Source organism: Pollicipes pollicipes, unplaced genomic scaffold (assembly GCF_011947565.3).
Source record: "Pollicipes pollicipes isolate AB1234 unplaced genomic scaffold, Ppol_2.1 Scaffold_4881;HRSCAF=5763_pilon_pilon_pilon, whole genome shotgun sequence".
Lineage (NCBI taxonomy): Eukaryota > Metazoa > Arthropoda > Thecostraca > Pollicipedomorpha > Pollicipedidae > Pollicipes > Pollicipes pollicipes.
In genome coordinates, this window is record NW_023596576.1 from 55127881 (window position 1) to 55151114 (window position 23234).

Consider the following 23234-nt stretch of genomic DNA (forward strand, 5'->3'; position numbering starts at 1 on the left):
CGAATTGGAAGCGGAGAACCCAGTGGGGGCAACAGTCCTTATCTATTTAAAGTCAAGCCAGCGACTTACCAAATTTAACCACACATTTGTAATTAGCAGCTGGTTCTTCTCATCCTACGGCAGCACCGAGAACAAACAGTGTTAGTAAGGTGCAGCTGACTATCGGACCAAGCGAGGCAGGCAGGCAGGCGAGCGGCCACCCGGGCCCAGACCGGACTAAGCCCATCGCCGCCAGCTTGCTGGGGCGCATTTGGCCTGACAGACCTTGCGCTTGCTCATGCCCGTTAACTTACCATGGGGCGGCGCGTGGCGCGTCTCAGTGCCGGATCGCACGAATGAGCTGGTGCTGCGAGGCTTACCGATCACACGTGGCTGTATCACGGCTTACTATGCACGCATACTTTGTGTGCCTGAGCGTGTGCATGTGCGTGTGCGTGTGCGTATGCGTGCGCGTGTGCGGGGGTTGGGGGGTGGTTGGGGGGGGGGGGGGCGCGTTTGTGTGTACCATTGACTTCCACTCATGGTAGCGTATTCAGGCAAAACCGCATATGGTTCCGCATAACCGCATTCAGTATAAAACCGCATATGGTCTCGAATAGCTTATATCAGCCACGGCCAACGCTTGCCACAACTGGTGACTAGCTGATGCAAAATCCAGCCGTGTCTCCACATAAAAACACGCCCGCTGGCGTGCACCACTCAGCCAGCATCGTCTGAAGCCAGCGTCCCCCAGTCCAGCGCGCCGAAGTCCGGCAAGACACGCCCTTCGCGCGCGACGGTCAGTCCGAGGCGGGGCGCGCCAGAGCGCGACCCAACAGGGTACATCCGCCAGCCTGGTCTCCTCTGGGCGGAGGTGACGGCACCTCAGCTGGCTACGCGCCGACCGTACGTCACCGGTGACGGATCGTGGGTGGGCAGCGCCACCGGCTGCCGCCGAGCAGTGGCTAATGGACCAGGGCGGCGCGGCGCGGCCCCTTTGTCCGGGCGGCACACCGGTGCCCGGGCGGCCGGGCGCGCGCCGCACACCGACTGCGATGGGCGACGGTGGAGGGGTTCCCCGCGCTGTCAGGAATCGTCGGGATGCTCGGCAATGACGCTCACGGTGGAGACATGTTCCACACTGACGCGGAGAGACACGAAGCTCTGACACGCGTGGTGGAGACCTGTTCCACGATGATGTGAATGGTGGAGAACTGTTTCACGATGATGTGAATGGTGGAGAACTGTTCTACGATTATGTGAATGGTGGAAAATTGTTCCACGCTGATGCGAATGGTGGGAAGATGATCCGCGCTGACACAGGTGGAGGAGAAATGTTCCGCGCCGACAAGGAAAAGGACAGAGCTACGCCAAACCGTCACACATGGTGGGGCGGTGCTTCACACTGGCGTGGATAGTGGAGACGTGAAGTGCAAGGCCTAGACACCACGCTGAGACGAAAACGCGCGAGACGTAGACACCAACTGTGGAGAGGAGTCTTGCACTGACACGGAACGTGAGCTGGTGGAGAAGAGCTCTCCTTCACGATCTAACACGATAGTGAAGAAACACTATACCGAAAAAAGGAGAATGCATTTTAATCACCAATATGCCGCTTTTTTAACATAAGATCCGCTTCGAGCAATTCCGTCACAGCGAGAACATTTCCGTGTATAATTCGTCACAATTTAACCCGCCTTAACAAAAGTGCCAAATATAGCACACGTGTGCACATCCACTGCACGAAATTGCACTCGTTAATCCGCTCCAACACATTGTTCTTGGCCAAGTTTGGATCTATGGTAATCCTGAACCGGTCCTATCTGAGATTCCCCGGCCTGGTCGGGTTCTATCCACGGATTAATTTTAAATCCATGGATTCCTTTTGGCTGCGATAAGCTCCAGATGGAAGACAGTGACCCAGATCAGTGAAAGGACCTCCATATTGATACAGCAGGGGCAGGACTCGGACACCGACAGTGCAGAGTGATTTACGCCTACACGGAGAGTGGGAAGATGCTCTTTGACTCACTAAGATGATAAAGAATCGCTCTGTATTTCTTCATTTACAGGGATTACAGAGATATATTGAGAGCAATAAAGTATGCAATTCTCGTTTCCTTTGAAATCAATCGGATGTCGGATGCAGTCAGGCATCTGCGTCGATAAATTTTTTACGGAACTGCGGCCGCTTTAGGTGGAACGGCACCAATGTGCGCTGCGGAACCCCGGAGGAAATATTCCAATCCGCAGTGTATTGGCCAGCAGATGCGAGGAACGACCTCGCCGACGAGTGGCAGCCCTGCAGATGCCGTTCTCGAGCAAAATGTGAGCACGGGGCACATAAACTGTCGAGCAGCGGGAGGAAAGCCAGGCGTGCCTTTGTTTCTCCGAGAATTATTTCAGTGATCGGCTGTTCTTTGCCAGGCGGTGATTATTTCTGCGACGAAAACGTGTTTAGCTGTTTCGCACAGCCGGTTCAGCATGTTTCCAACATCCTCGCAGCCTTAAGCTGGCTGAAGGATTGCCATCTATTTCCAGAACGGGAACTACAGCTTATCTGAGACGGTGATCCGGACAAGCCTACCGTCAGACGGCGGATAGAGCCATCCCGCAAAGGATTGCGAGAAATGTGTGTTCAACTCAAGTTTTCAGTACACGGCTCTGCTTAATAGATATACGGCTGCTGTATTTTCTATTTCCCCGCCCCAAAGCTACCTGGAGGAAGCAAACATTCCCCTGAAAGCATGCATACTATCGGCGGTTGACGAGCACCGCGAACTATATGATTTAGAGGCCAGAGCCCAGACAGCCCAGGGGGTCGGGCCGACAGACGCTTGCAGTTTCAGATACAGTCTGACGCTAAATACAGAAGGTAACTCGAAACTCGAGGCTTCATATTCAGACTTGGACGATAGTAAACTCGCCTGCAAAGGACTTTATGCTCACGACTCAGGAGTGGATCCTAAATCACGTGTTAGTATAATATCTGAACATGAATCTTAAAGACAAAGACTATGCGTGGAGCCCGCAAAAATGCAAATATTGAGATCGGGTGATCACGCAAGGCAGTGGCGGAACGCTCCTACTTACAACCGCACCAGTTTGCCTCAAATCTGCATCAATCAACTACCGGTAACCATTTGTTGCAGTAAAGGCTTGAAATTACACATCTGCTTCCTTATGCAATACTCCAAGATGATTTGCACTGAGCTGCCAAAGCTCAAATTAATTTAGACTTGCAGTACTGTTGACCAATGGCAAGCCCTTGTGGATGTGACGACCTCTTTAACCCCTTGCAGCGACGCCTCCAAACTGAATGTGACGTTGATTGCAGCGGAACATCGCGTGACAGCGGCCGGCCGAGGCGCTCGCGTTGCGTGGCTGGAGGTGTCTGTGGCATGAACGCTGCGTGACGATTGCCAGTCGACACATTCGGCCACTTGCCAGTCGACACGTTGCGCCACTTGTCGTATGCTTGACTGGCGCCGCTTCGGACCTGTCAGGGCAAGTGAGCATGGTGCCGAGAATTTCAGCTTCGATTACGAATGAAGACGCCGTGCCTGTCTGGTGCGGACGATTCCTTGGTGAATCATTCAGTGGACTGTCCCAGTTGCCACGTGACGAGGTAGGTGAACCACTTCGTTTCCCGTGACATGCAATCGCGGCAATGGAGACTAACAATTGAAGGAAATACAAAGTGGCGGAAGCGGACGGATGTAATCAGCCTCGATTACACAATCCTGTCGTGAATCGTGATGCGCCAGCCCTCCCGTGGTCGGCAGTGCCTGCCGTCACGGCTAGCCTCCGTGGTGATCATGGCCATGGCCTGCCGTCTGGTGATCATCAGGCTCCGTCGTGACGCTCAGACCGTGCCGTGGTGGTTACACCCCTCGAGGCCGGTCAGCCCGGCGGTGACGTCAGCCATGAAGGTGCCCCTCCCCCCCCCCGCTCCCAGCTGCGGCAGGCCGACCTCGCTGACCGGCGCGCGGCGGCGGCAGCAGCGGCCGCGCAGCCCGCCGCCCCGGGGGACGTGTTGGCCGGCCGGGCGCGGTCCGAGCCCGGCGGTCGATGGCGGCGAGCCGGTCCTCCGAACGGCCGGCCCGGCTGCCGCCGCCGCCGCCGCCGCCGCCACCGCCCGGTCAGCCTGTCGGAGCGGGGCCCGCCTGCTGCCTCCTGATAACGCTCTTGTGCAGAAGGTTGTCGGTTTCAGGTGTGGTGGCTGCAGGTAATTTAGACTGTTGCTATTTCCCACGCGAGCTGTTGCGCGCCCTGTCAGGATGTAGATAGATGGTTCATAGCCGTAATGTAACGCACGTAGTGTTCGAGTATTCGTCTTGGCGTGGTATGCGATATACGCGTCGACCTATGAGCTTGAGAAGTATAGTAATGTCTAATCGCCTTGATGAGAATGTAGTCAGCATGCTACCGTATTAGATAAACACAATTTAATTTATAGTGTCACCAGTGGGATGGCGTAAACAAACTATGAATGTCATATGAGACTACAACTTCATCGAACCGCTGGAAAAGAATTATGAAAAAACGCTTGGAAGACAGTTATGTCCAGGGCCAGGAGAAAAACTATAGCTATTTAATAAACGATATGCTATGATGTGGTGCATTATTTAAAGTGGCCATTTGAGTGACCAAGGATGTCAATTGCCACTACCATACGTGATCTTTGGTAAGTGTGTGCACCCGCGTGTGCGTGGCGTTCGCATGTGTATGCGTTCACGTGTGTGCGTACGCGTGCACGTGGCATGTGCGTACGCGTGCGCGGGTGGGCAGCGGGAGAAAGGCGATGACCCACCACATCGATGATCTGCTGCAACGTCAGGCCGAAGCTGACCACAATCGGCTCCGACTCGTTGGCCACTGGCCGCTCCAGCACGTTATAGTTGTTCAGCAGCTTCTCCAGCACCCGCTTCTCGTGCGGCCCCTGGACCGAACCTGTGGCAGGGGAATACTGGTAAGCACGCATATTGGCTTCGATCGATGCTAATACCAGCAGCTGCTGGCAAGCATCGTGCATGCGCCATAAAAACGACTTGAATAGTGGAGATCTATGCGTGTGGTTCAGTCTCTAACGGGATGCTAAATGCGGCATCATCCCGCAAAACTCTAAACGACGTTGCTGGGCATGGACGCCGAGCACACGATTTGGAGGGTGGGATGGGGGTGGATCTATTGAAAAGCAGGATGTGCAGAAGTATTTGTCGTGGTGCAACTAAGGCCGATACGGCTCTCAATGTTGTTGATGGGATTTATGGGGAAGAAGATGTCATTACGTACAACACAAAACATTTACTCTTGGTGTCTTGGCAAAGACACATGCATTCTCAGACTCCGGGCGATCATCACCTAAGCAGGCAAATATGCTTGGAGAAACGAAAAAGAGGGAGGACACTCAGCCAGCGGTAGTCTCTTGGGTGCTGAAATCTGAACTACCTAATCAGACCGTGTTGCGGCATCTGAGACAAATTACTGCACGAAGGCTGCCAGTGTAGCTGCAAGGAGAATCACCGCGAACCCCTCGAATGTGAAATGATAGCAAATACCAGAGAACTCGCGATTTCTGAGAGCTGTACTTCAGAACGTGGCATTTTAAGCGTAACGAACCTTTTTGCTTCAAAAGCTGGTTTCACGAAGGATTACGTTGCAAAACTTTGATAACTTTCTAAAAACTTTCCAGCGTTTACTTTCCAACCACACGCCTTTTATCAGGTGATTTTCGGATGGAAACGTTTGGAAGAGATTAAAATACATGTAAAGACGCATAATTTCATAAAATTATGCCGAGCTAGCTATCAGGAAGATTGTGCTTGTATGGACAGGTACAATGCTAGATCTCTTCCTAACAAAAATTGTCGAACCTTATTAGAAACATTTGGCGACATGTCTGAGACAATCGCGGCAAAACAAACTCCTATGTACTTGTAACGTCCCCAGTGATAAGGCACGTAGCACTTACAGAGCTCACCGTACTCACAAAGCTTACTTGCAATACTTACAGAGTTTAATGTGCATATATACCTTAACATTATCTTAGATGAATGATTCTTGAATGAAATGATCTTAAAAGCCCATCCTGCTCAACACAGCACCGATATAGACAATAATGGGGCAGCCGGCACCCAAATATCTCACCGATGCACATTGCTGATGGCAAGGCCTAGTATTTTCCCAGGACTTGGATGGGCTAAAGGCCTTGACTGAAGAAATGTCTATAAAGCATCCTGTTTAATATAAAAGGCGTATTCTTAGCTGAATGCATGTGGCTTATATCTTGCATGTTCATGGAATTGCATGCAAGCCATCTGTTCCTTGTCAGAGTGTTAGTATATATTAAAGCTTTATAAAATAAAAGCATATTTAAAAAAGTTTAAAACTTTTCAGTTCATTAATCTCTCGTGAAAACGGCTGATGCTTTCGTTTTTGTTGTATATGCATAGTTGAAAATTATTCAACGCGCGTAAATGTACCATTAGAGCATGTGACTGACCCATGAAGTCTGGAATGAGGTCTGATGAATATGATAGTGATATTTCACGGCAAAATACCATGCCGATAGCAAAAACCTCATAACTCAGCCCTCATAATCACACAACGGCTGTCATGTCACGATTGTATCCAACACTGACAGACAGCACTGCGTGAGCGTATTTCCTGCAATTCACACCGGCAATGCAGCCGTGTAATTGTCAGCAAATGGATCACCACAAATCTAGTGGTCTTGCGAACATCGCTACGCGCAGTATAAGCAAACTGCATGATTTCCAGAACCTAACTTCCACCTATGAGCGCAATCAATATGCTGCGGGACGCAGCGGCGTACTTCCAGCCTTCGACCGGACCCGCCGCGATCGGCCGGCGCATCCATTCAAGCCATAGAATGAAGGATGGTCCCTGCCACACCTCCAGCGGTTCGGGCCGGCGAATAACCAATCGTTTAAGCCACTGAGGACGCTGATTGGTCGTCCATTGATCACGGGGCCACTTGGGCGCGCCGGCGTTGCATTATTCATGGCGGCCCTCTGGCCTTTCCACATGCCGTAGGGGACGCCAGGCATCTGTCTCGGAGCGACGATGCATGGCTCCACAGAACTTCTCCGAGGCACTTCGGACGCATGGGAAGGAGTGCTGCGTTTGCATCCGAATGAGGCGTTTGCATGATCCCACGCCTTTTCCTTGTGCGACTCAACGTGCGATTGTAGTAACACTCATGGTGGCTTGTAGAGCACTTCAGGAATGATATAGATCTACGGATGATGGATCAATCCGCGGGCCGGATTCGACTAGATCTGAAAGTTTCACCAAAACATGGACTAAAATCGGACCAGATTTTCAGGTTTGCCAGCTCACACGGATTGGAAGGATTTAAAACCAATTAATAAAAAATTATCAATTAGCAGTCCCTTGAAGGTTTACTGAAGCATCAACTCAGAAAAGAACATTTCAACCAATGAAATACAGTACTTGCAGTACAGTACAGTAATACAGTATAATTCAAAGCAAAGCAAAAACAGGCCACGTAGAACATAACTCAGCCACATGTTTCACAAAAAAATTCTGCCGAAGAGATCACATTGACAAAATGGTATGAATAAGTCACACTCATATGTTGCTAAGGAAAACCAGAGCTCCCATTCTTTCCAAGGCAGCCAAGTCACGTAATGATGTAACATCCTGTCTTGTCATAACCTAGCAACCATTTCCGCTGATCTTGTCAGTAATCCCATTTAATCCCTGTGGGTGACACTGCAATTCAGAGTTGCGACACACGGCGGAAGCATGCTTTATTTATAGAAAGCACAACACAAAGTTTTGAAATGCAAAGTCATGTCTGAAAAGTTAGAACAGTTAACTCTATAATAACACTATAGCTTCTGTTTATCTAGTCAGTCAGTCAAATTTGTCAGTTAAACACTAGCTTCAAATTAAATGTGCTGCCTCAGCTAATCCATTTTCACGTGTCTGCTTGAACAGATCATTGTATGCTTACAGATATTTGTTTACCCACTTCCCTCCCCAGCTGATATGTCTCAAGAAATAGGCGCGCGCCCTTTGCCTACTCACGCGCCCATTGCCCTCAAAGCCATGGATCAAAGCCATCAAAGGTAGCTTTCTCATCAAACGTGAGCTAGGTACTCCTTGCATGCAGCAAAAAACCTTTGGTATTGATTAGGTACTTGTTGATGAGCGACCTATCTTTTCTATTCCCACTGCATAAACTATGCACAAACTGGAAGCCAACAATGCATTTCCATACCTGTGTATCCTGTTATGGTTTACGAGGTCCAAAACACTTTAAAGAGAGTTAGGAAATGAACGTGGGTGCACACGCCACCCATGCGTTCGCACTTTAAGTGAGGACCGTTCATTTACACCTTAAATGAAGATTTGGTAAGATTTGTAGTAGTTCGTCCGATTACTAAAGCCTACGGCAAGTGACTAGTATGAACACGAAGTATCCGGTCACCAGCGATCATGGCAGATGTCGAGAGACGGGCGACAAGTACGCACCTTACTCTTACACCACGTTTTGTGTACATAAGATGATGATGATGATGAAGTGCTCACGGCGCATGAGAGATGTTACGTCCTTTGACTTAAACGTTGCGCCATCTAATAAAATATTCATGGCAACTTCATATGCGCGCTGAAAACAAAACAACGGGTAAAATGTGACAACCTGTGGTCAAAACACTTGAAACACAATTTTTTTTGACTGCGTGCATGCGACTTCATGTAGCTGTGCGACGCATGATCACAAACAGAAATAGCTCTTGTATTTTTCGGTACGAGCATTCAAGGACGATTCGGTAGCAAAGTGGCATTTTAGAAACATGACTTGAAAATAACGCATCTGTTTCATTCTCCTGAATACAAGGGCAGGTACGGCAGGCAGTACGGCACAGTCGCATACGTTAATTGTAATGTGGGCGCACCCGGTAATGGTGCAGGAAATAATGGAGGCAGTTGAGCTTGTTTCATTAGTTGGTGTGTCCAAGAATGGATGCACACCTGACGTATCATATATCAAATGACACGGGTGTTCTAGTTATTTAGAAGGCATATTAGATGACCGTCATCCCATGCTTGTGAACCGGGTGCCGCTAAAATTGTATAGTGTCATGCGTCGATTCGGTTTGTCGCAGCCAAGCTGGAACCTGAAAATTATAGATAATGCACTCATGCCTTTACATTACTGAAACCAAAAGTAATTTTAGGTGTTGTGACATGGTACTTTATGTGAAATATTGGCGAAAATAACTGTGAGATGATGAATAATATAATGCAGCCCGTTTGTTCTTATCTAAATGCAAATTTACATTCCTAACAGTCAAGAAGCTGTGTTGACTCTCTGAGCAACCACTGGCTGAGAGCTATTTAGAGGACATTTTTAAATGGAAATCTACAAATTTCTTGCACTTGATATACTCAGATGAACCAAATTTGGTGTTTTGATTTTTTAAACCCCATAATGTGAAAGCGAAACGGCTCGAATTCATTTCATACATTTACAAGTACAATGTTTCACACCAGTACAATGTCGATGTCAATATCAAGAAACTTCTTCCTCGCCGGGATGCAGTCGGACACACCTGCTGCGGCTTTCGCTGGAAAAACTCGACTGAGTTCATCTGACACGCGTCAACTGTGGCCAGGCTGGTGCAACCGAGGGAGCACTGGCCTGCCTCGAGCCCCTGCTTTGGAACGTCACGAAGGGACGTCACCTTGCGGCCACACACTTGGGTCGTTTTGCTACGTTAAACAGAGGAAGACATCAAGGTTTGCTCCCATATAGTTGACATTGCAAAGGGCGATATTAGAACTGTTTTGAAGCGATATATATATATATATATATATATATATATATCCTATTGGACATGCACGTTTTTCTGTTATATTCTTCATTTTACCTGGTTTTGCTACGTCGCCCGTGCAATGCGTTTAGTGGTATTGGTTCCCACACCGAACATCCCAATGTCTCCCAGGAACGCTCGCGAGCACCGTGCATGACATCCAGTTTGTCATGAACAAGGCCGCACACTGGCCAAAGGAACAGTCTGATAATCCTTAGCAAGTGATTCACAAGATAATTTCACGAGATGTACACAGAACCATGATCTCACGATCCTTGGTCCCGTATTTCCCGGGATGAAGTCCCCCACAGACAACAAAAGAACAATGATGTCAACAGCCTTGACTTATATTTCATACTAATGTCAGGCCAGTGAGATGTAGTGACGAAGCCAAAGGGACACCCATCAACATTGTAGTCAGACCTGCAGCACACCGGAAGCTACAAAGCATTACTGCTGTGGAGGGAATCCATTCACAGAAAATAATCCTTTGGGAAGATAACTCTGCTGAGCGTCTCATAAAAGCGTCATATCAGCTAAAACTGACGCATTGGCCGCTCAAACGACAACTGAGGGAGTAGCCTTTTATCAACATTTATAGTATAAATTGGTATGGAACACATGGGACCGTCCAGCCCGCAGCTGAGGCTGCCTTTGGTGCTCCCAGCAGCCAGACTACCGTCGACGACCGAGCGTCAAGCGCGAATGAATAGGGAATATGTGTGTGTCGACGGCACATTCGTCATATTTTCAACAAAGGATGATCAAGTTTTATCACAGGTGCTCATCTTGTAAGTTTACGGAGCCTACCAACCGCTGATTTTCCAATGCAGCTGAAAACGTTGTATTTCTGATTATACTAGGCTTGCTTGTTTGTATGCAGGTTTTTGTCTTACAATGAAGAGTTCAATGAACTGTCCGTTGGCTAACGTGACTGACAGCATTAGTATGTTTTTTTTTAACGTAAATGGCTGTTCTTACGTTATGGGACATGCGGGTCTTGTCCGAATGTAGCATTATTGAATATTTTTGTTCACGTTGCACGCATACTAGTGAACACTAGTGTCCTTGCAACGATATAGTAGCGAAGGAAATTAAGAAAGGACCGCGCCTACTATATTCAGATCCCTACCGCACCACTAGGCCCGGACAGTGATGTAAATAACGACTGGGCACGCACCAATGTGCCGCATATTCAGCGAGGACCCAGATGATGGCTGTCGTTGGCCCAACAATACAGCTTTTATGATAGAAAATGAGCGTGATCACGGATACTGGCGAAAAATATTCAGGGCGAACGGTCTATCATCATGGGGAAGTCAGACGTTCATTCAGTGGGGCTTGCCACTAGGGAAAGCAGGACTCAGTGATGCGATTTCTGGGCACTGTGTCCTTGAGGATCATCATCGTGTCAATATTAACGCCATCGTTTTGTGTCGGGTGTCGTGTCCTACCCCCCCCCCCCCTGCCCCCCGAAAGTCCGAAAGTTGGGCGTCGCGTCCGAAACGCAGCTGTGGTCGATGAAGTACGATTGGAGACAGCTAACTGTCGCAGACGTGGCGTAGCACGTTGGTACGACGATGTCGTGATGCTTTGTTTATGGAACAAAAAAGACAGCTGAAGTCATCACAGTTCCAATATATCCCAACTCGGCACGCAGCATATAATTTTCCTTCAATAATCGTTTGCCAACATCCCGTCGATTTGAGCACTTGTTTTGCTATTGGAAGTTCTCATCTACATGCAGGTTGTTTCATTTAAAATGTCAAGTTTAAAATGATTGAGTTATTCACGTATAAAGTAACGCATTTGCATATTAGACACTTAAGTGCTTGAGCATTATTTTATATGCCTCAGCATTTAAACATTTTTGTTTTAATATTAACTTACCTGAACCTTTTGTTCCATATCCAGTTTTTCGTTGCGCAACAAAAACCTCTCCAAGACAGCCCCCTGAACACGAATGCACATCTCTAAATTTCAGAATGCCCACACCCGCCAGTGCCTTGTATATTCAGCCGCTTAGTGCGAGGAACGCAGGCCTGCATTTCTAGCTGTCAAACCACAATGATTGTGTGAAAAACGCCAATGAAATGAACAGCAATTTTCAACACTTCTTGCCAGATAGCGCGTGCTTGACCTTTTGCTTGTATATCGTACTTGCACTTTGAAAACTGCTGTTTCAAATGAAACACCCAGTGCATGAGTTAGTTCGCAGCGACAGGTGCAGCTGCGACATGACACTTGTAGCAGGAGACATAGCTCGAAAAGAAAAGCCGCTGCAAATGCCTCAAACAAATGCCTCAACAAGCACCTCGTCCAAAACACACCCAGCGAAGCACGCGAACAAGAGCGGCACACCCGAGCGGCCGAGACGCAGGCTCCGGCCATCACCGCGCTCGCCGCCGCCATATTTGCTCATGCTGTGTCGAGAGGCCAGCGGGCCGGCTTGTTTGCACACGGTCGGCGCTGACCCAGTGACTGAGTCGGCAGCTGGCGCCGCTGCCGTCGGACCTTGACACAGCGCGCTGCCCGGCTCGCTCGCTATTGCTCCTGAGAGTGGCGCAGCTGAGCAACAATTGGCTCGCGGATGACAGGGAAGAGACGCCGCGCGGTGTCGGCCCGCCGCGAGGCCCTGGCTCACCATGGAGGGAATTAGGAGCGAGGTGACACTGCAACCTGGACAGGAGGCGATCGCTCGCGCCTCAAAGTCATTTTCGGGGTGACCTATTTCTGTTCAGATTTCAGTTCATGTTATGATCAGATTCCTAGCAAACGACCAGCTCGTTAACAAAGAATTAGAACTCAACTAGAGATGCAGCTGAACTAGAGACGCAACTTCTCAGCCCACCAACCCGCCAATTTCTGACCCGCAAGAACCCGCGGGCCAGGGATGGGTCATGGGCGAGACTTGGCAGGCTTTCGTGGGTAAACAATTTTACCGGACAAAATAATGTATTTTGACTATTCCTTAAGTCCTGAAATCATCCCACAACCAGAGCACACCGCCAAACACAAAACAATCATGAAGCGAACATATTTCCGTTTTTACAGCAAGAGCACCAATGATAGAAAACCCGTAGCAGACAGCGGAAAATCAGATTGCATAAACGGAACAGATTCAAGCAAACATCCCGCTGAAAAAGTCAAGAATAGCAGCCCACATTTTCACAACTATAGCCTGATTTTATTGGAGCAGCAGTTAGGTGGGCCCTTTATATAAAAACAGCCGCACAGGGCACATCGCTATTATTGTGAGGTTGTGGTGCCCTCAACTTTTCTTGGTTTTCCCCCAAACAATATGTTTAAAATTTAGATATTAAATAGATACAAATTTAAGTAGATAAAAAATTAAATATATAAAAAATAGAATTTAAACATTACAATTTCCCCACAAATCACATTCATTATTCATGGCTAATGAAATGCGTGAGAAACTGTGAACCCCTCATTGCCCCAGCATCACTCACTTGCCAATACAGCCGGCAGTTACCAGCGCATCAAACGCGTAGGAGTTGTGGACGCTGACAAAAAGTGGTGGCATAGAGTCAGTTAACCAAAGTCTTAAGGAGAGTGCGGCGCAAATTGAAATTGAGTTGACAAAATGGAAACAAGAGGCGAAAATTGCCATAAAGAAGAAGCAATTGGTAATCACGACCTGGAGGCATTTCCACTATATAGTTTTTCCTTGCTGCGATTGCTTCTATTTTCAACACAGTTATCGTGAAGGCTTTTGTTCTGAATTGTTTATTCATTTTTTCAACATTTGTATATGTAAGCAGTGCTGTGTGAAAACATCTCAACATATGATGTCAATGAGACGGAGTTAAAGATCGTAACTGCACTTTGCAGGCTTTGCGTACCGTAGAAACAGTTTCTGGAAACTATTTTTTAACTTATGCTTATTTCTATGGAAGTTTTTCTATGGATGCAACAATATTTCATGGTTTTTTATGACATTTCTAAATGCCAATGATGTCACTGGAAGTACAACTATTCATGGACGAAATGTTATTCCTTTCTTGCTTCGAAGGCCGCATCAAAGAAGTAACACGGCGATTGTTTGTGGGCTGGAACAAAGATACTGGTATGACAGAAATGTGGATTAGTACAAAGCTGTCATGTATTTTACATGTGATGTGGTAACATGGTACATCCACTACACATAGCAAACACCATACAGGAGGCTGGCTGTGATTGTTCGATAAAAAGTATGGCATTGTGGCAATGGCGACGAAGTGGAATGGTGATTGAGCTTATGTACATTGTGATGAACTGACATTACCGTAGCTTGAAACATCCCATATTTTTTACTATTAGTGAAAAGCTATTAGTTATGCCATGCAACTTTAGAGAAATGGCCTGTAGTCTATTGAGATAAAGTGGAAAGGAGCATTTGGAGCGTTTCGGTAAAAGGTAAGTTCAATTCCCCCTCATCATCCTCATTTGTAGCTGAAAACTTTATCACAGAGCTTGGGATTTACTTTGGTGCATTACACATTCCAATGTGCAGGTACAGGTACAGTGATTGCTGCTCTCTAAGTAACATCACTGGTGTTAGTCAAATAATTTTGTGTATTTAGTAAGATGAGCATAATATTTGATGCACTCTACAATACACTGGTCCAAAATTAAGGTACACATTCAACAAATTAGTACTTGTGGTTAATGGCGGATCAGCATTGTAGCATGGCGGGTTTTTGCGGGCTGGACCATTAACCACGCGGAGCGGGATGGGCTGCGGGCTGATCTTTCCGGCGAAAGTTTCGTCTCTACTCTGAATCCATTATCCTACAAAAGCAATTCTGGAACTCAACAGACTGCCCTTGCCGAAAGAATTAGACGTGCCATCTACGCATGTGGCACGATCAGCCCGGTCCAGCCTGACTACCTTGGCCAGCTGCTGACAGACCGTCGAAGAAGTGTCACACTAGGGCACTTCACGGATTGCATAAGTCCACGGATTGCGCATCAATCCACTGGCCGTTTTGGACAGGACCAGAAAATTCCACCAAAACATGGATAAGGACCGGAGCGGAATTGCAAACTTATCAGCTTGCATGGATTGAGCGGATTGAAAATAAATCAATTGGAAAGTATTAATTAATAGTTCCTTAAGTTTGCAATGGAGATATCAACTCAAAAAATAACATTGAAACCAATATAACTAAACCACTTTCATTTCTTATCAATGCATAAACAGGCTAAATAGGACACAACTCTGCCTCAACATCCACACAAATGCTTTTATAAAAGACCACATAGCCAACTTGATATGAATGAGTGACGCTCAGATATACTTCTATGGAAAAAAGTGCTCAAATTCCTCCCAAAGTACCAAAATATCTAATGATCTAAAACCATACCTTAGCATGATATGGCCAGTACTCCACCTGATCTCGCAAGCAATCCCATTTAACCCCTCTGGGTGACACTGCATTTCCCAGTTGAAGCACAGGACAGGAGCGTATTTCGTTATCAGAAATCACACTACGGTGTTTTGAAATGCAAACTCCTGTCTGATAATTTTTTTAAAAAGTTAAAAAAACAAGGCACGTAGACGCCAACAATGCATGTGCATAACTGCTATTATACTGTAAGTATTTACAAGCTCAACACACTTTGCATTGAGTCAAGAAATCAGATTGGATGAACTTTCCACCCATTTATTCACACCATAAGTGGGCACCGTCCCTTCATTCCTCACATGAAGATTTGGTAAGATTCGGAGTAAATTGCGCGATCAGCAGAACACATGAAGAGTGGTCAGCATGTATCTGAGATGTTAAAGCGCCAGCGGTCATGACACATGTCGGATGATGGGCGACGAGTACGCACCTTATCTCGCAACACGTTTTGTGGGTACAAGAGGATTTTATTTATGTGCCTAGGGCACTGAAAGCAAACCAGAGACGTTGCATACCTTCACTAAAACGCCGTGCCATCTAAAAAGTATCCATGGTAACTATAAGCGCGTTGTAAAGAAGACAACGGATACAATGTGATATACTGCTGTCAAAACACATGGAGAAAGTTGTTTTCGACTGCTTGAGAATGAGACTTCATATAGCTGCCAGATGTAGCTGTGCGATACACGACTGCAAAAAATAGCTTCGGTATCATTTCCAGCCTCGGGAAAATAAAATTTGGTAGCATCTGGTATTTTAGCAAAATGATTCGATAATGACGTATCTGGTTCCACCCGCCGAACTGAACCAGAAGTGATTTAGCCCCTGTTGTGTGGCAGTGATTGTGAATTTTGGTTAAAATAACTATGATGTGATAAATAATGTGATGAGACTTTGCTTGCTCTTATCTCCATGCAAAATTGCATTCTTAGCCGGCAAAAAGCTGTGTTAAGTATCTTAGTACACACTGGCTGATAGTAACTTGGGGTACATTTTTTCAATGAAATCCATCAATTTTTCAAAAAAGTTTAAGCTACCTAGGTGAGCCAAATTTGCTGTTAAATTTCAAATTTGCTGTTAAATAAAAATTTGCTGTTAAAAAGTGTTCAATATGGAAGCAGATTGGCACGGGTTCATTTCATCAATTTTTCTGGTAAGTTGGACTGGACCGGATTGGACTGAAAACCCTCAGAAATGTGGACTGACGGGCGGATTGGATCTGGACTGGCCTGATTGGACTGGACTGGCTTCAGCAAACTCAATCCGCGAACGCTCTTTGTCACGCAACCGCAGATTCTGAGATGCGAGCCTTTAAATCTGCCACATAAGTATGTGACAGACCCGCTGCCAACTGGGATGCATGAACAGCTTTACGTCCACTGCGAGCCAGCTGCGAAGACGAAGCGTCGGAAGTATGTTGGAAGTGCGTCGAAGAGAATGCTCCATATGATTCCTTAGTGAGCAAACTTTAACTTTAAGATCTCCATAGCATGTGACTTTACACTTAAGAGCACGGTGAGGATGCAGGGCAACCGTTTCGCAACTTCGACTACGTGCTAACCTTCCCGCCCACCACTCCGCGTCACCTGAGAGATCTTCCTCACCCTGCCTGAAGATGTATGGAATGCTTCATTCAGGCCGCAAGAATGTTAACATATCCCGATTTAACATGGGCACCAAAGTCTGCGCCTATGTACTGCATGCGCTCCAGTGCGGTGGTATTTGCTATGCGCTGTTGATCGCCTTTCATGTTTAAGCGCTCATTTTCTTCGGGCTTTCTTGATCTCAGACAGAAGGAAAAACGACTTCTCAGCGATGACCGTAGTCAGCTGGCGCCTCAGGAGAAAGCGGACGTGCGAATAGCAGTGCAGTGTACCTTTTAGGTAACCCTGCCCTAATAATACAGCCGTCCATTACTGATCTCCATTGAGATACGTAATTCACGTATTGTGTGATGGGTTAAGCATTCCGCATGCTTGACAATGTAGAGCAATGTCAGTTGCGTCTCATAGCGTCATCCACTAACACGTAACATCTACTGCAAATTGACCCTCGGCAACACAGGGTGTGCGGCGACGTGTTTAACGCTAAAACACGCTACGTCGCGTATTTTATGACGTCGAAGGCGATCTCGTTCCGTACAACTGACCACCGCAGTGTTGCGTCGTGCATTTTTGCCGGACGCGCGACGGCTGGCTTCTCCATAGCGAGCCGAGAGGAAATTCAAACGAGCGTCGCAGAAATAGCCGCCGACCGCGTCGGGGCCGGGACCGGCCCGCCGGCCGATCGATGCGGCGCCGTTCGCCGTTCACGGCTGCCGAGTAATCATGGGATCGGCTGGTGACGCCGACACTGCGCCGGAGCGCCGCGGCGGGGCCGCAGCGGCGCGCCGGTCCGATGGCCGGCCGGGCCGGACACCCGGCCGTTACGGGCCATCCTATCACCGTCGGCGGGGGAGCGGCAGGGGAGACGGCCCCTTCGCCGCCCCGCCACCCCAGCCGGCCGGCCAGCACGCGGTGTCACATTGTGTCCTGCGAATCCGTACGATGTCTGGCCTGAGTCACTGTGCCCTCTTTTCCTCTTTCCACCCTTTTTCATTGTGTCCCTCCTGCCCTTCCCTGCATAACTGTCGCCTCATCCATCATCTCTGTGTCTTCTCAGCCTCATGTCTCTGTGGCCGTAATGTTTCCCCGTATTAAATTAACCCCTTTGTCATCACGTCACACCGCCTTGTCGTCTCCGTATTTTGTCCATCCGGGAAAGATCGGTCTCCTTGAATGAATGTGCCCTCCCCTGCCTCGTCGCTCGTGTTACCGCGCACAGGTATCCTTTGGCCAGCATTCCGTGGCATGGTACGATCGACGAATGCTTGGTGCACTGGTGCGATGGACGTATGCTTGGTGCGTTGGTACGATCGACGAATGCTTGGTGCACTGGTGCGATCGACGGATGCGTGGTGGGCTGGCGGCATTGATGGGTGCTTGGTGAGCTGGTACGATGGACGTATGCTTGGTGCGCTGGTGCGATTGACGTATGCTTGGTGCGCTGGTGCGATTGACGTATGCTTGGTGCGTTGGTACGATTGACGTATGCTTGGTGCGCTGGTGCGATTAATGGATGCTTGGTGCGCTGGTGCGATTGATGGATGCTTGGTGCGCTAGTGCGATGGATGAATGCTTGGTGCGTTGGTACGATTAACGGGTGCTTGTTGCGCTGGTGCGATCAGTGGATGCTCGGTGCGCTGGTGCGATTGATAGATGCTCGATATGCGGCTGTTTGGTGTCATAGTTGACGAATACACTGAGTTCACCGTGACAGTCCCTCGGTTTGAAGCGAGATGACACTGAATGCTCCAGAACGGTTTGGGAATCGCCTTCGTGAAAGCACGTATGCTTCTCTGTACGGAAAGAGGTGAAAAGCGTTTGAAAACGGTAGCTGAGCCTGCGGTGATATAATGGACACGGCAGACGCGCGTCGAATGGGCGTGGTGAAGGATAGCAATCGTGAACGGTACCATAAACGTCATCATAACATGATATGACAAATTTGAAAACGTTGGCAGAGCTTTTTTTAGGAAAATAGATTTATGAGGACCAGTACCAGGGCCATGTTATGCAAAATAAATGCACAAATTTGCAAACGTTCTGCAGCTTTGGGACTATTACCTTGAAATCCAATTATACAAGCAGGTGAGCGAGGCCATTTAAGCACTATGTTTTATGCCTGTGCAGTGGGTGCATGGAAACCGTCCCAGCAATGCTGGAAGCTAACGCCACTACAGGCAAACTTTCCTATACCATAGGAAAGTGGAAACTGTGAAGGAGCATGAAGAAAGCAGTGAAATAACTTATCTGAGTGGTACATATTGGTAAATTGCGGCAGATATAACAAGCCGAAGCATGGCCGGATCGCATCATGTGCGGGGCCAGAATTACGATGATGGGAGCAGATATACTATCACCAAGTTTGGGAAAAGTAGGCTATCACTTTTCGCTCTGCGTTAGGGTTTTATGGTAGAGTATGGCGAGTAGATGGTAGGTGTTAGGTAGAGTATGGCGGGGGCACGATAGTTGTCCTCCATCCGTCAGTAAGTCCACGCCAAGTAAGTCCATTCTAGGACCTGACCTGACATCTTCACGATGCCACGCGGCTTAAATAACCAGCGCCGGAGGCAGTTACGATCAGCCTTGAACACATTACCTTGTGGTAGACCTTCCCTCTCCCTGAAGCTACGCGCTCTCGTGGAGAAACTCCCTCGACGTGTGCCCGATGCCATCACGCCAGTCGGTCTCCGGCGACTATCTCGTGAGCCAGGTCAAAACCGATCCTATTGTCGGCAAACTTTACACCGGAACCGCGCCAGCACGGGCGGGGAGCGGAGACACCGCCCAAGTCATCTTGGCATTTAACATTTAGCATTAGTCTTCGAGCGCATCATGGAACTAATGGACCCTGGATGTCCTCCATTTCCTTCAGGCATGCCTCAGTCCGCCTGTCGTCGGCCGGTGACGCCAAGCCCGGTCAGGACAAGCTCCGACCCAGCCAGCGAAACGCCGTCTCTTGGGAAGGAGGAACCGAGATCGTCCGTCCGCTGTCTGCGAGCTAGCACAGGACAAATCGTCTGCCCCACCACTAGTGACGAAATCTACGGTATTAGAGGTGTAGTTTCCTGTTAAGTTTAACACACGCTCTTGGGGGGTCAATTTGACGCCCGTTAGTTGTTTTCCGGAATGGTTTCCGAACGGCGAGGCGTTGCCGCGCCAAATTTTGCGGAGCTGTAAACAGTAGAATAGCGGATCGCTCGGCATCAACAATTTATATGGAATTTGCAAGGTCAATGACTTACGGCAGGTGAAATAAGGCCATGGGTTCAGCAAAGTCTTTTCTCGGGAATCGTTTAATCTGACAAAACAACAGAGTGTTAGACCAAGCCATACATCCCTGAGATACTTTCTGAGACAACACAACAACTGAACGCGCAAGTTTCACTGACCTAGGCTCAGGTATGAAGGTCAGACCAGGGTCAAAACCAACCTGTTTTATTACTCCAGGGTTTGGTGTTTGAGGTAATTTCTGGTGCTTATTACGGGCTCATTAAGAACAGGAACTGCGTTATACGTCTTCCATGAACTTCTCAAAGATCAGAGTGACCCAGGTCAACATTTTGTTTTTAGGAAGGTACTACCTAGCCTAATCTTTGTTGCTTATCCTAGTGCAACACTTAGAGCAGTCAAAAGGCCAAACAAGGTCACTTATCTTGAATGAGCATGTAAAATTTCCATTAAAACAGGTATCTAGGTTCTGGGAGCATTTTGGACACCAACCCGGAGTTTGATTTTATTTGGCCTTATTTGATGAAAAGGTGGTACCTGGAAACCTCAAACTTTACCCAAGTGAACTCACGTTCAAGCCAACCTACCCTGTGAATTTAGTGTCCCTAGCTTTCTAAATTTCTGAGATCTCAGGGGGTCGAACTGACCCCCACGCGAGCAAAGGGTATACAACCAGCCATCTAGGTGCGTGTTAAGGGAGGTGATTCCCCCACCCACCCACCACATTTTGGCTCTAGCCCCCCCCCCCCCCGTCCCGACATTGAGAAGAAGGTGTGCGAAATCTGGGGGAAAACCCACTTGTTGTCATATCTAAGGAACAGCTTAAGTAATTTTTAACTGCTTAGCCCCAAACCCATTTGTAAAACTACGCCACTGAACAGAGCGCCACCCTCAATCCCGATCCAAGACGACCCTTTATCTTCCAGTCACAGCACCGCCGCAGCCCGCGCTGTCTAAGAGGACCCTATATGTTGCGCCCAAAACACCACCGCAGACCGGGCTGCCCAAGAGGACCCTGCATCTTCCACCTATCGACACCACCACAGACCGGGCTGCCCAAGAGGACCCTGTATCGTTCACCTATCGGCACCACCACAGATCACGCAGTCCAAGAGGACTCTGCATCTTCGAGCCACAGCACCACTGCAGTTCGGCTGCCAGGCCATCAATATTCGACGGCGAATTGCCACGTCGCTTGGCACACCGTGAGTCGGCGACACAGTCCAAACATGATGACGGCGTCGGGAGACGCGGCCATAAATGAAACCCGGTGGCTTGGGGAAACGTGTCCCTCGAAAAGGCTTAGGATCACACTTTGGCATGCATGGCACGTGAAAGGTGATTGGCGTGGATGAAAGGATGGGGAAAAGAGCGAAGATCAGCTGAGCTAACGTCTAAACATATTTATTTTTATCATTCGTTGAAGTAGTTGGCCAGCACTAAAAGTTAGCGCCTAAGTAAGGAGGATCAGGGTTTTTTGTGCATAACTCGAGCGATTGATATATACATATATATATATATATATATATATATATATATATATATATATATATATATATATATATATATATATATATATATATCAATATACATTTGTACACACATACATATGCTAGCTTAAAAATGCAGGATGGAGAGTTTTTTTCCACCATTTACAATGTTTACAAGTTACAAGCACATCATGATCGCAGCCTAAAAATCATTAGAAAGTCAGCGAATAAAAAAAAGATTATTCAACCGGTGCAAAATCAGTGACCCGATTTTTGTTTTTTCCTAACAGAATAGGCCCAGGATTATAATAAAATCAGACTCTTGGATGAAGTATTACATGGATATGAATACCTATCATGGATGGTGTGGCTCTAATGTTCATGGTAGGGGGTGGATGGAGGAAGGGGAAGAGTGAAATACATTTAGTGATCATCAAAAATGTGACGTGGGCTGAAGTTGGTATGCATCACTTCCGCCATGCACCGCCAAAAAGGCGGGAGACTATTTTATTTCAAATTCTGGACCCAAAAACCTTCCAAAAGCAATAGTAGTTGAAAGAGAGAGAGAGAGAGAGAGAGAGAGAGAGAGAGAGAGAGAGAGAGAGAGAGAGAGAGAGAGAGAGAGAGAGAGAGAGAGAGAGAGAGAGAGAGAGAGAGAGAGAGAGAGAGAGAGAGCGAACGAGAGAGAGAGAGAGAGAGAGAGAGGGAGAGAGAGAGAGAGAGGGAGAGAGAGAGAGAGAGGGACAAACAGAGGGTTGGTTGTAAGTATTTATGTGTATGTTTATTTATCTGCATAGAAAAGAATGTCCGTGTCTATATACACATATCGTCCATACCATTTCTTAACTACATATATATATATATATATATATATATATATATAAGAATAGTTAAATAAACATGTATGCATATATTTAAATACATCATATGTATATTTTTTAAGCCCACATGCTTGTCTTTATAGTGCATGTCATTCCTTAACAACCAGTACGTGCGTTCTTTAAAGGGATTATCCCACCTTGTTTGCACCTTTCACTGATTGTTGAATAAGACGCGTACGGCTCATACAGCAAAATCAGTTTTTTAACATCCTTCTGAAAAATCTCAGAATTTCTCATTGAAGTAACCGACCCCGCGGTTGAAATCACATTTGACTTCGTACTCACCATCTTGAAAGCTATGCGTTTCATTTGCGTTGTTTTTTCCAATGTTCGTGTTCTTCAATCTTTGCAACACACTTATGTGTTGACATGTTTGTGTAACATATGCTGTCAAAGCTTGAAACACTGTTTTGACAGAAAGATACGCTAACATGAAGTTGTTATCCCACGAATTCAACGAAACAATATACTATGGCTTTTATTTCTCCCCTACATAGTGCATATGACGCACTAGTCCGTACTTCAACTAACCAAGTTATCACTAACAGGGTCTTGCACGCTGGGTCGATCCCAAAGTTGTTTTTTTTTAAAATTCGCACCAATATAGGTGTGCACTGCAGTTGTACGACGGCGGCCGCGACTACTGCAAGTGTAGTGGTGTTACAAGGCGGACAGCGCAATTTAGACCCGAAAATGATTAAAGCTGATATTCTTATTCGGTTATAACGATACTGTAGTGGCACTACCGAGTGCTATTATTAGACACAAGTAGCCC

General features: G+C 47.4%; 1 protein-coding gene across 8 annotated transcripts in view; it reads right to left on the bottom strand.

Moving 5' to 3' along the window:
• The window catches only part of LOC119100746 (neuronal acetylcholine receptor subunit alpha-7), a 48364-nt gene that overhangs the window by 17814 nt on the left and 7316 nt on the right, over positions 1-23234 (bottom strand). For 6 of the 8 annotated variants that reach the window (XM_037223863.1, XM_037223860.1, XM_037223856.1 and 3 more), the window contains exons 2-3: positions 4793-4932; positions 70-114 (exon numbers count right to left, since the gene is read on the bottom strand). In XM_037223863.1, the coding sequence (XP_037079758.1) occupies positions 70-114; positions 4793-4932 (185 nt within the window). The remainder of the gene's footprint in view (positions 1-69; positions 115-4792; positions 4933-23234) is intronic. The other 2 variants (XM_037223862.1, XM_037223857.1) reach the window with 1 other exon arrangement.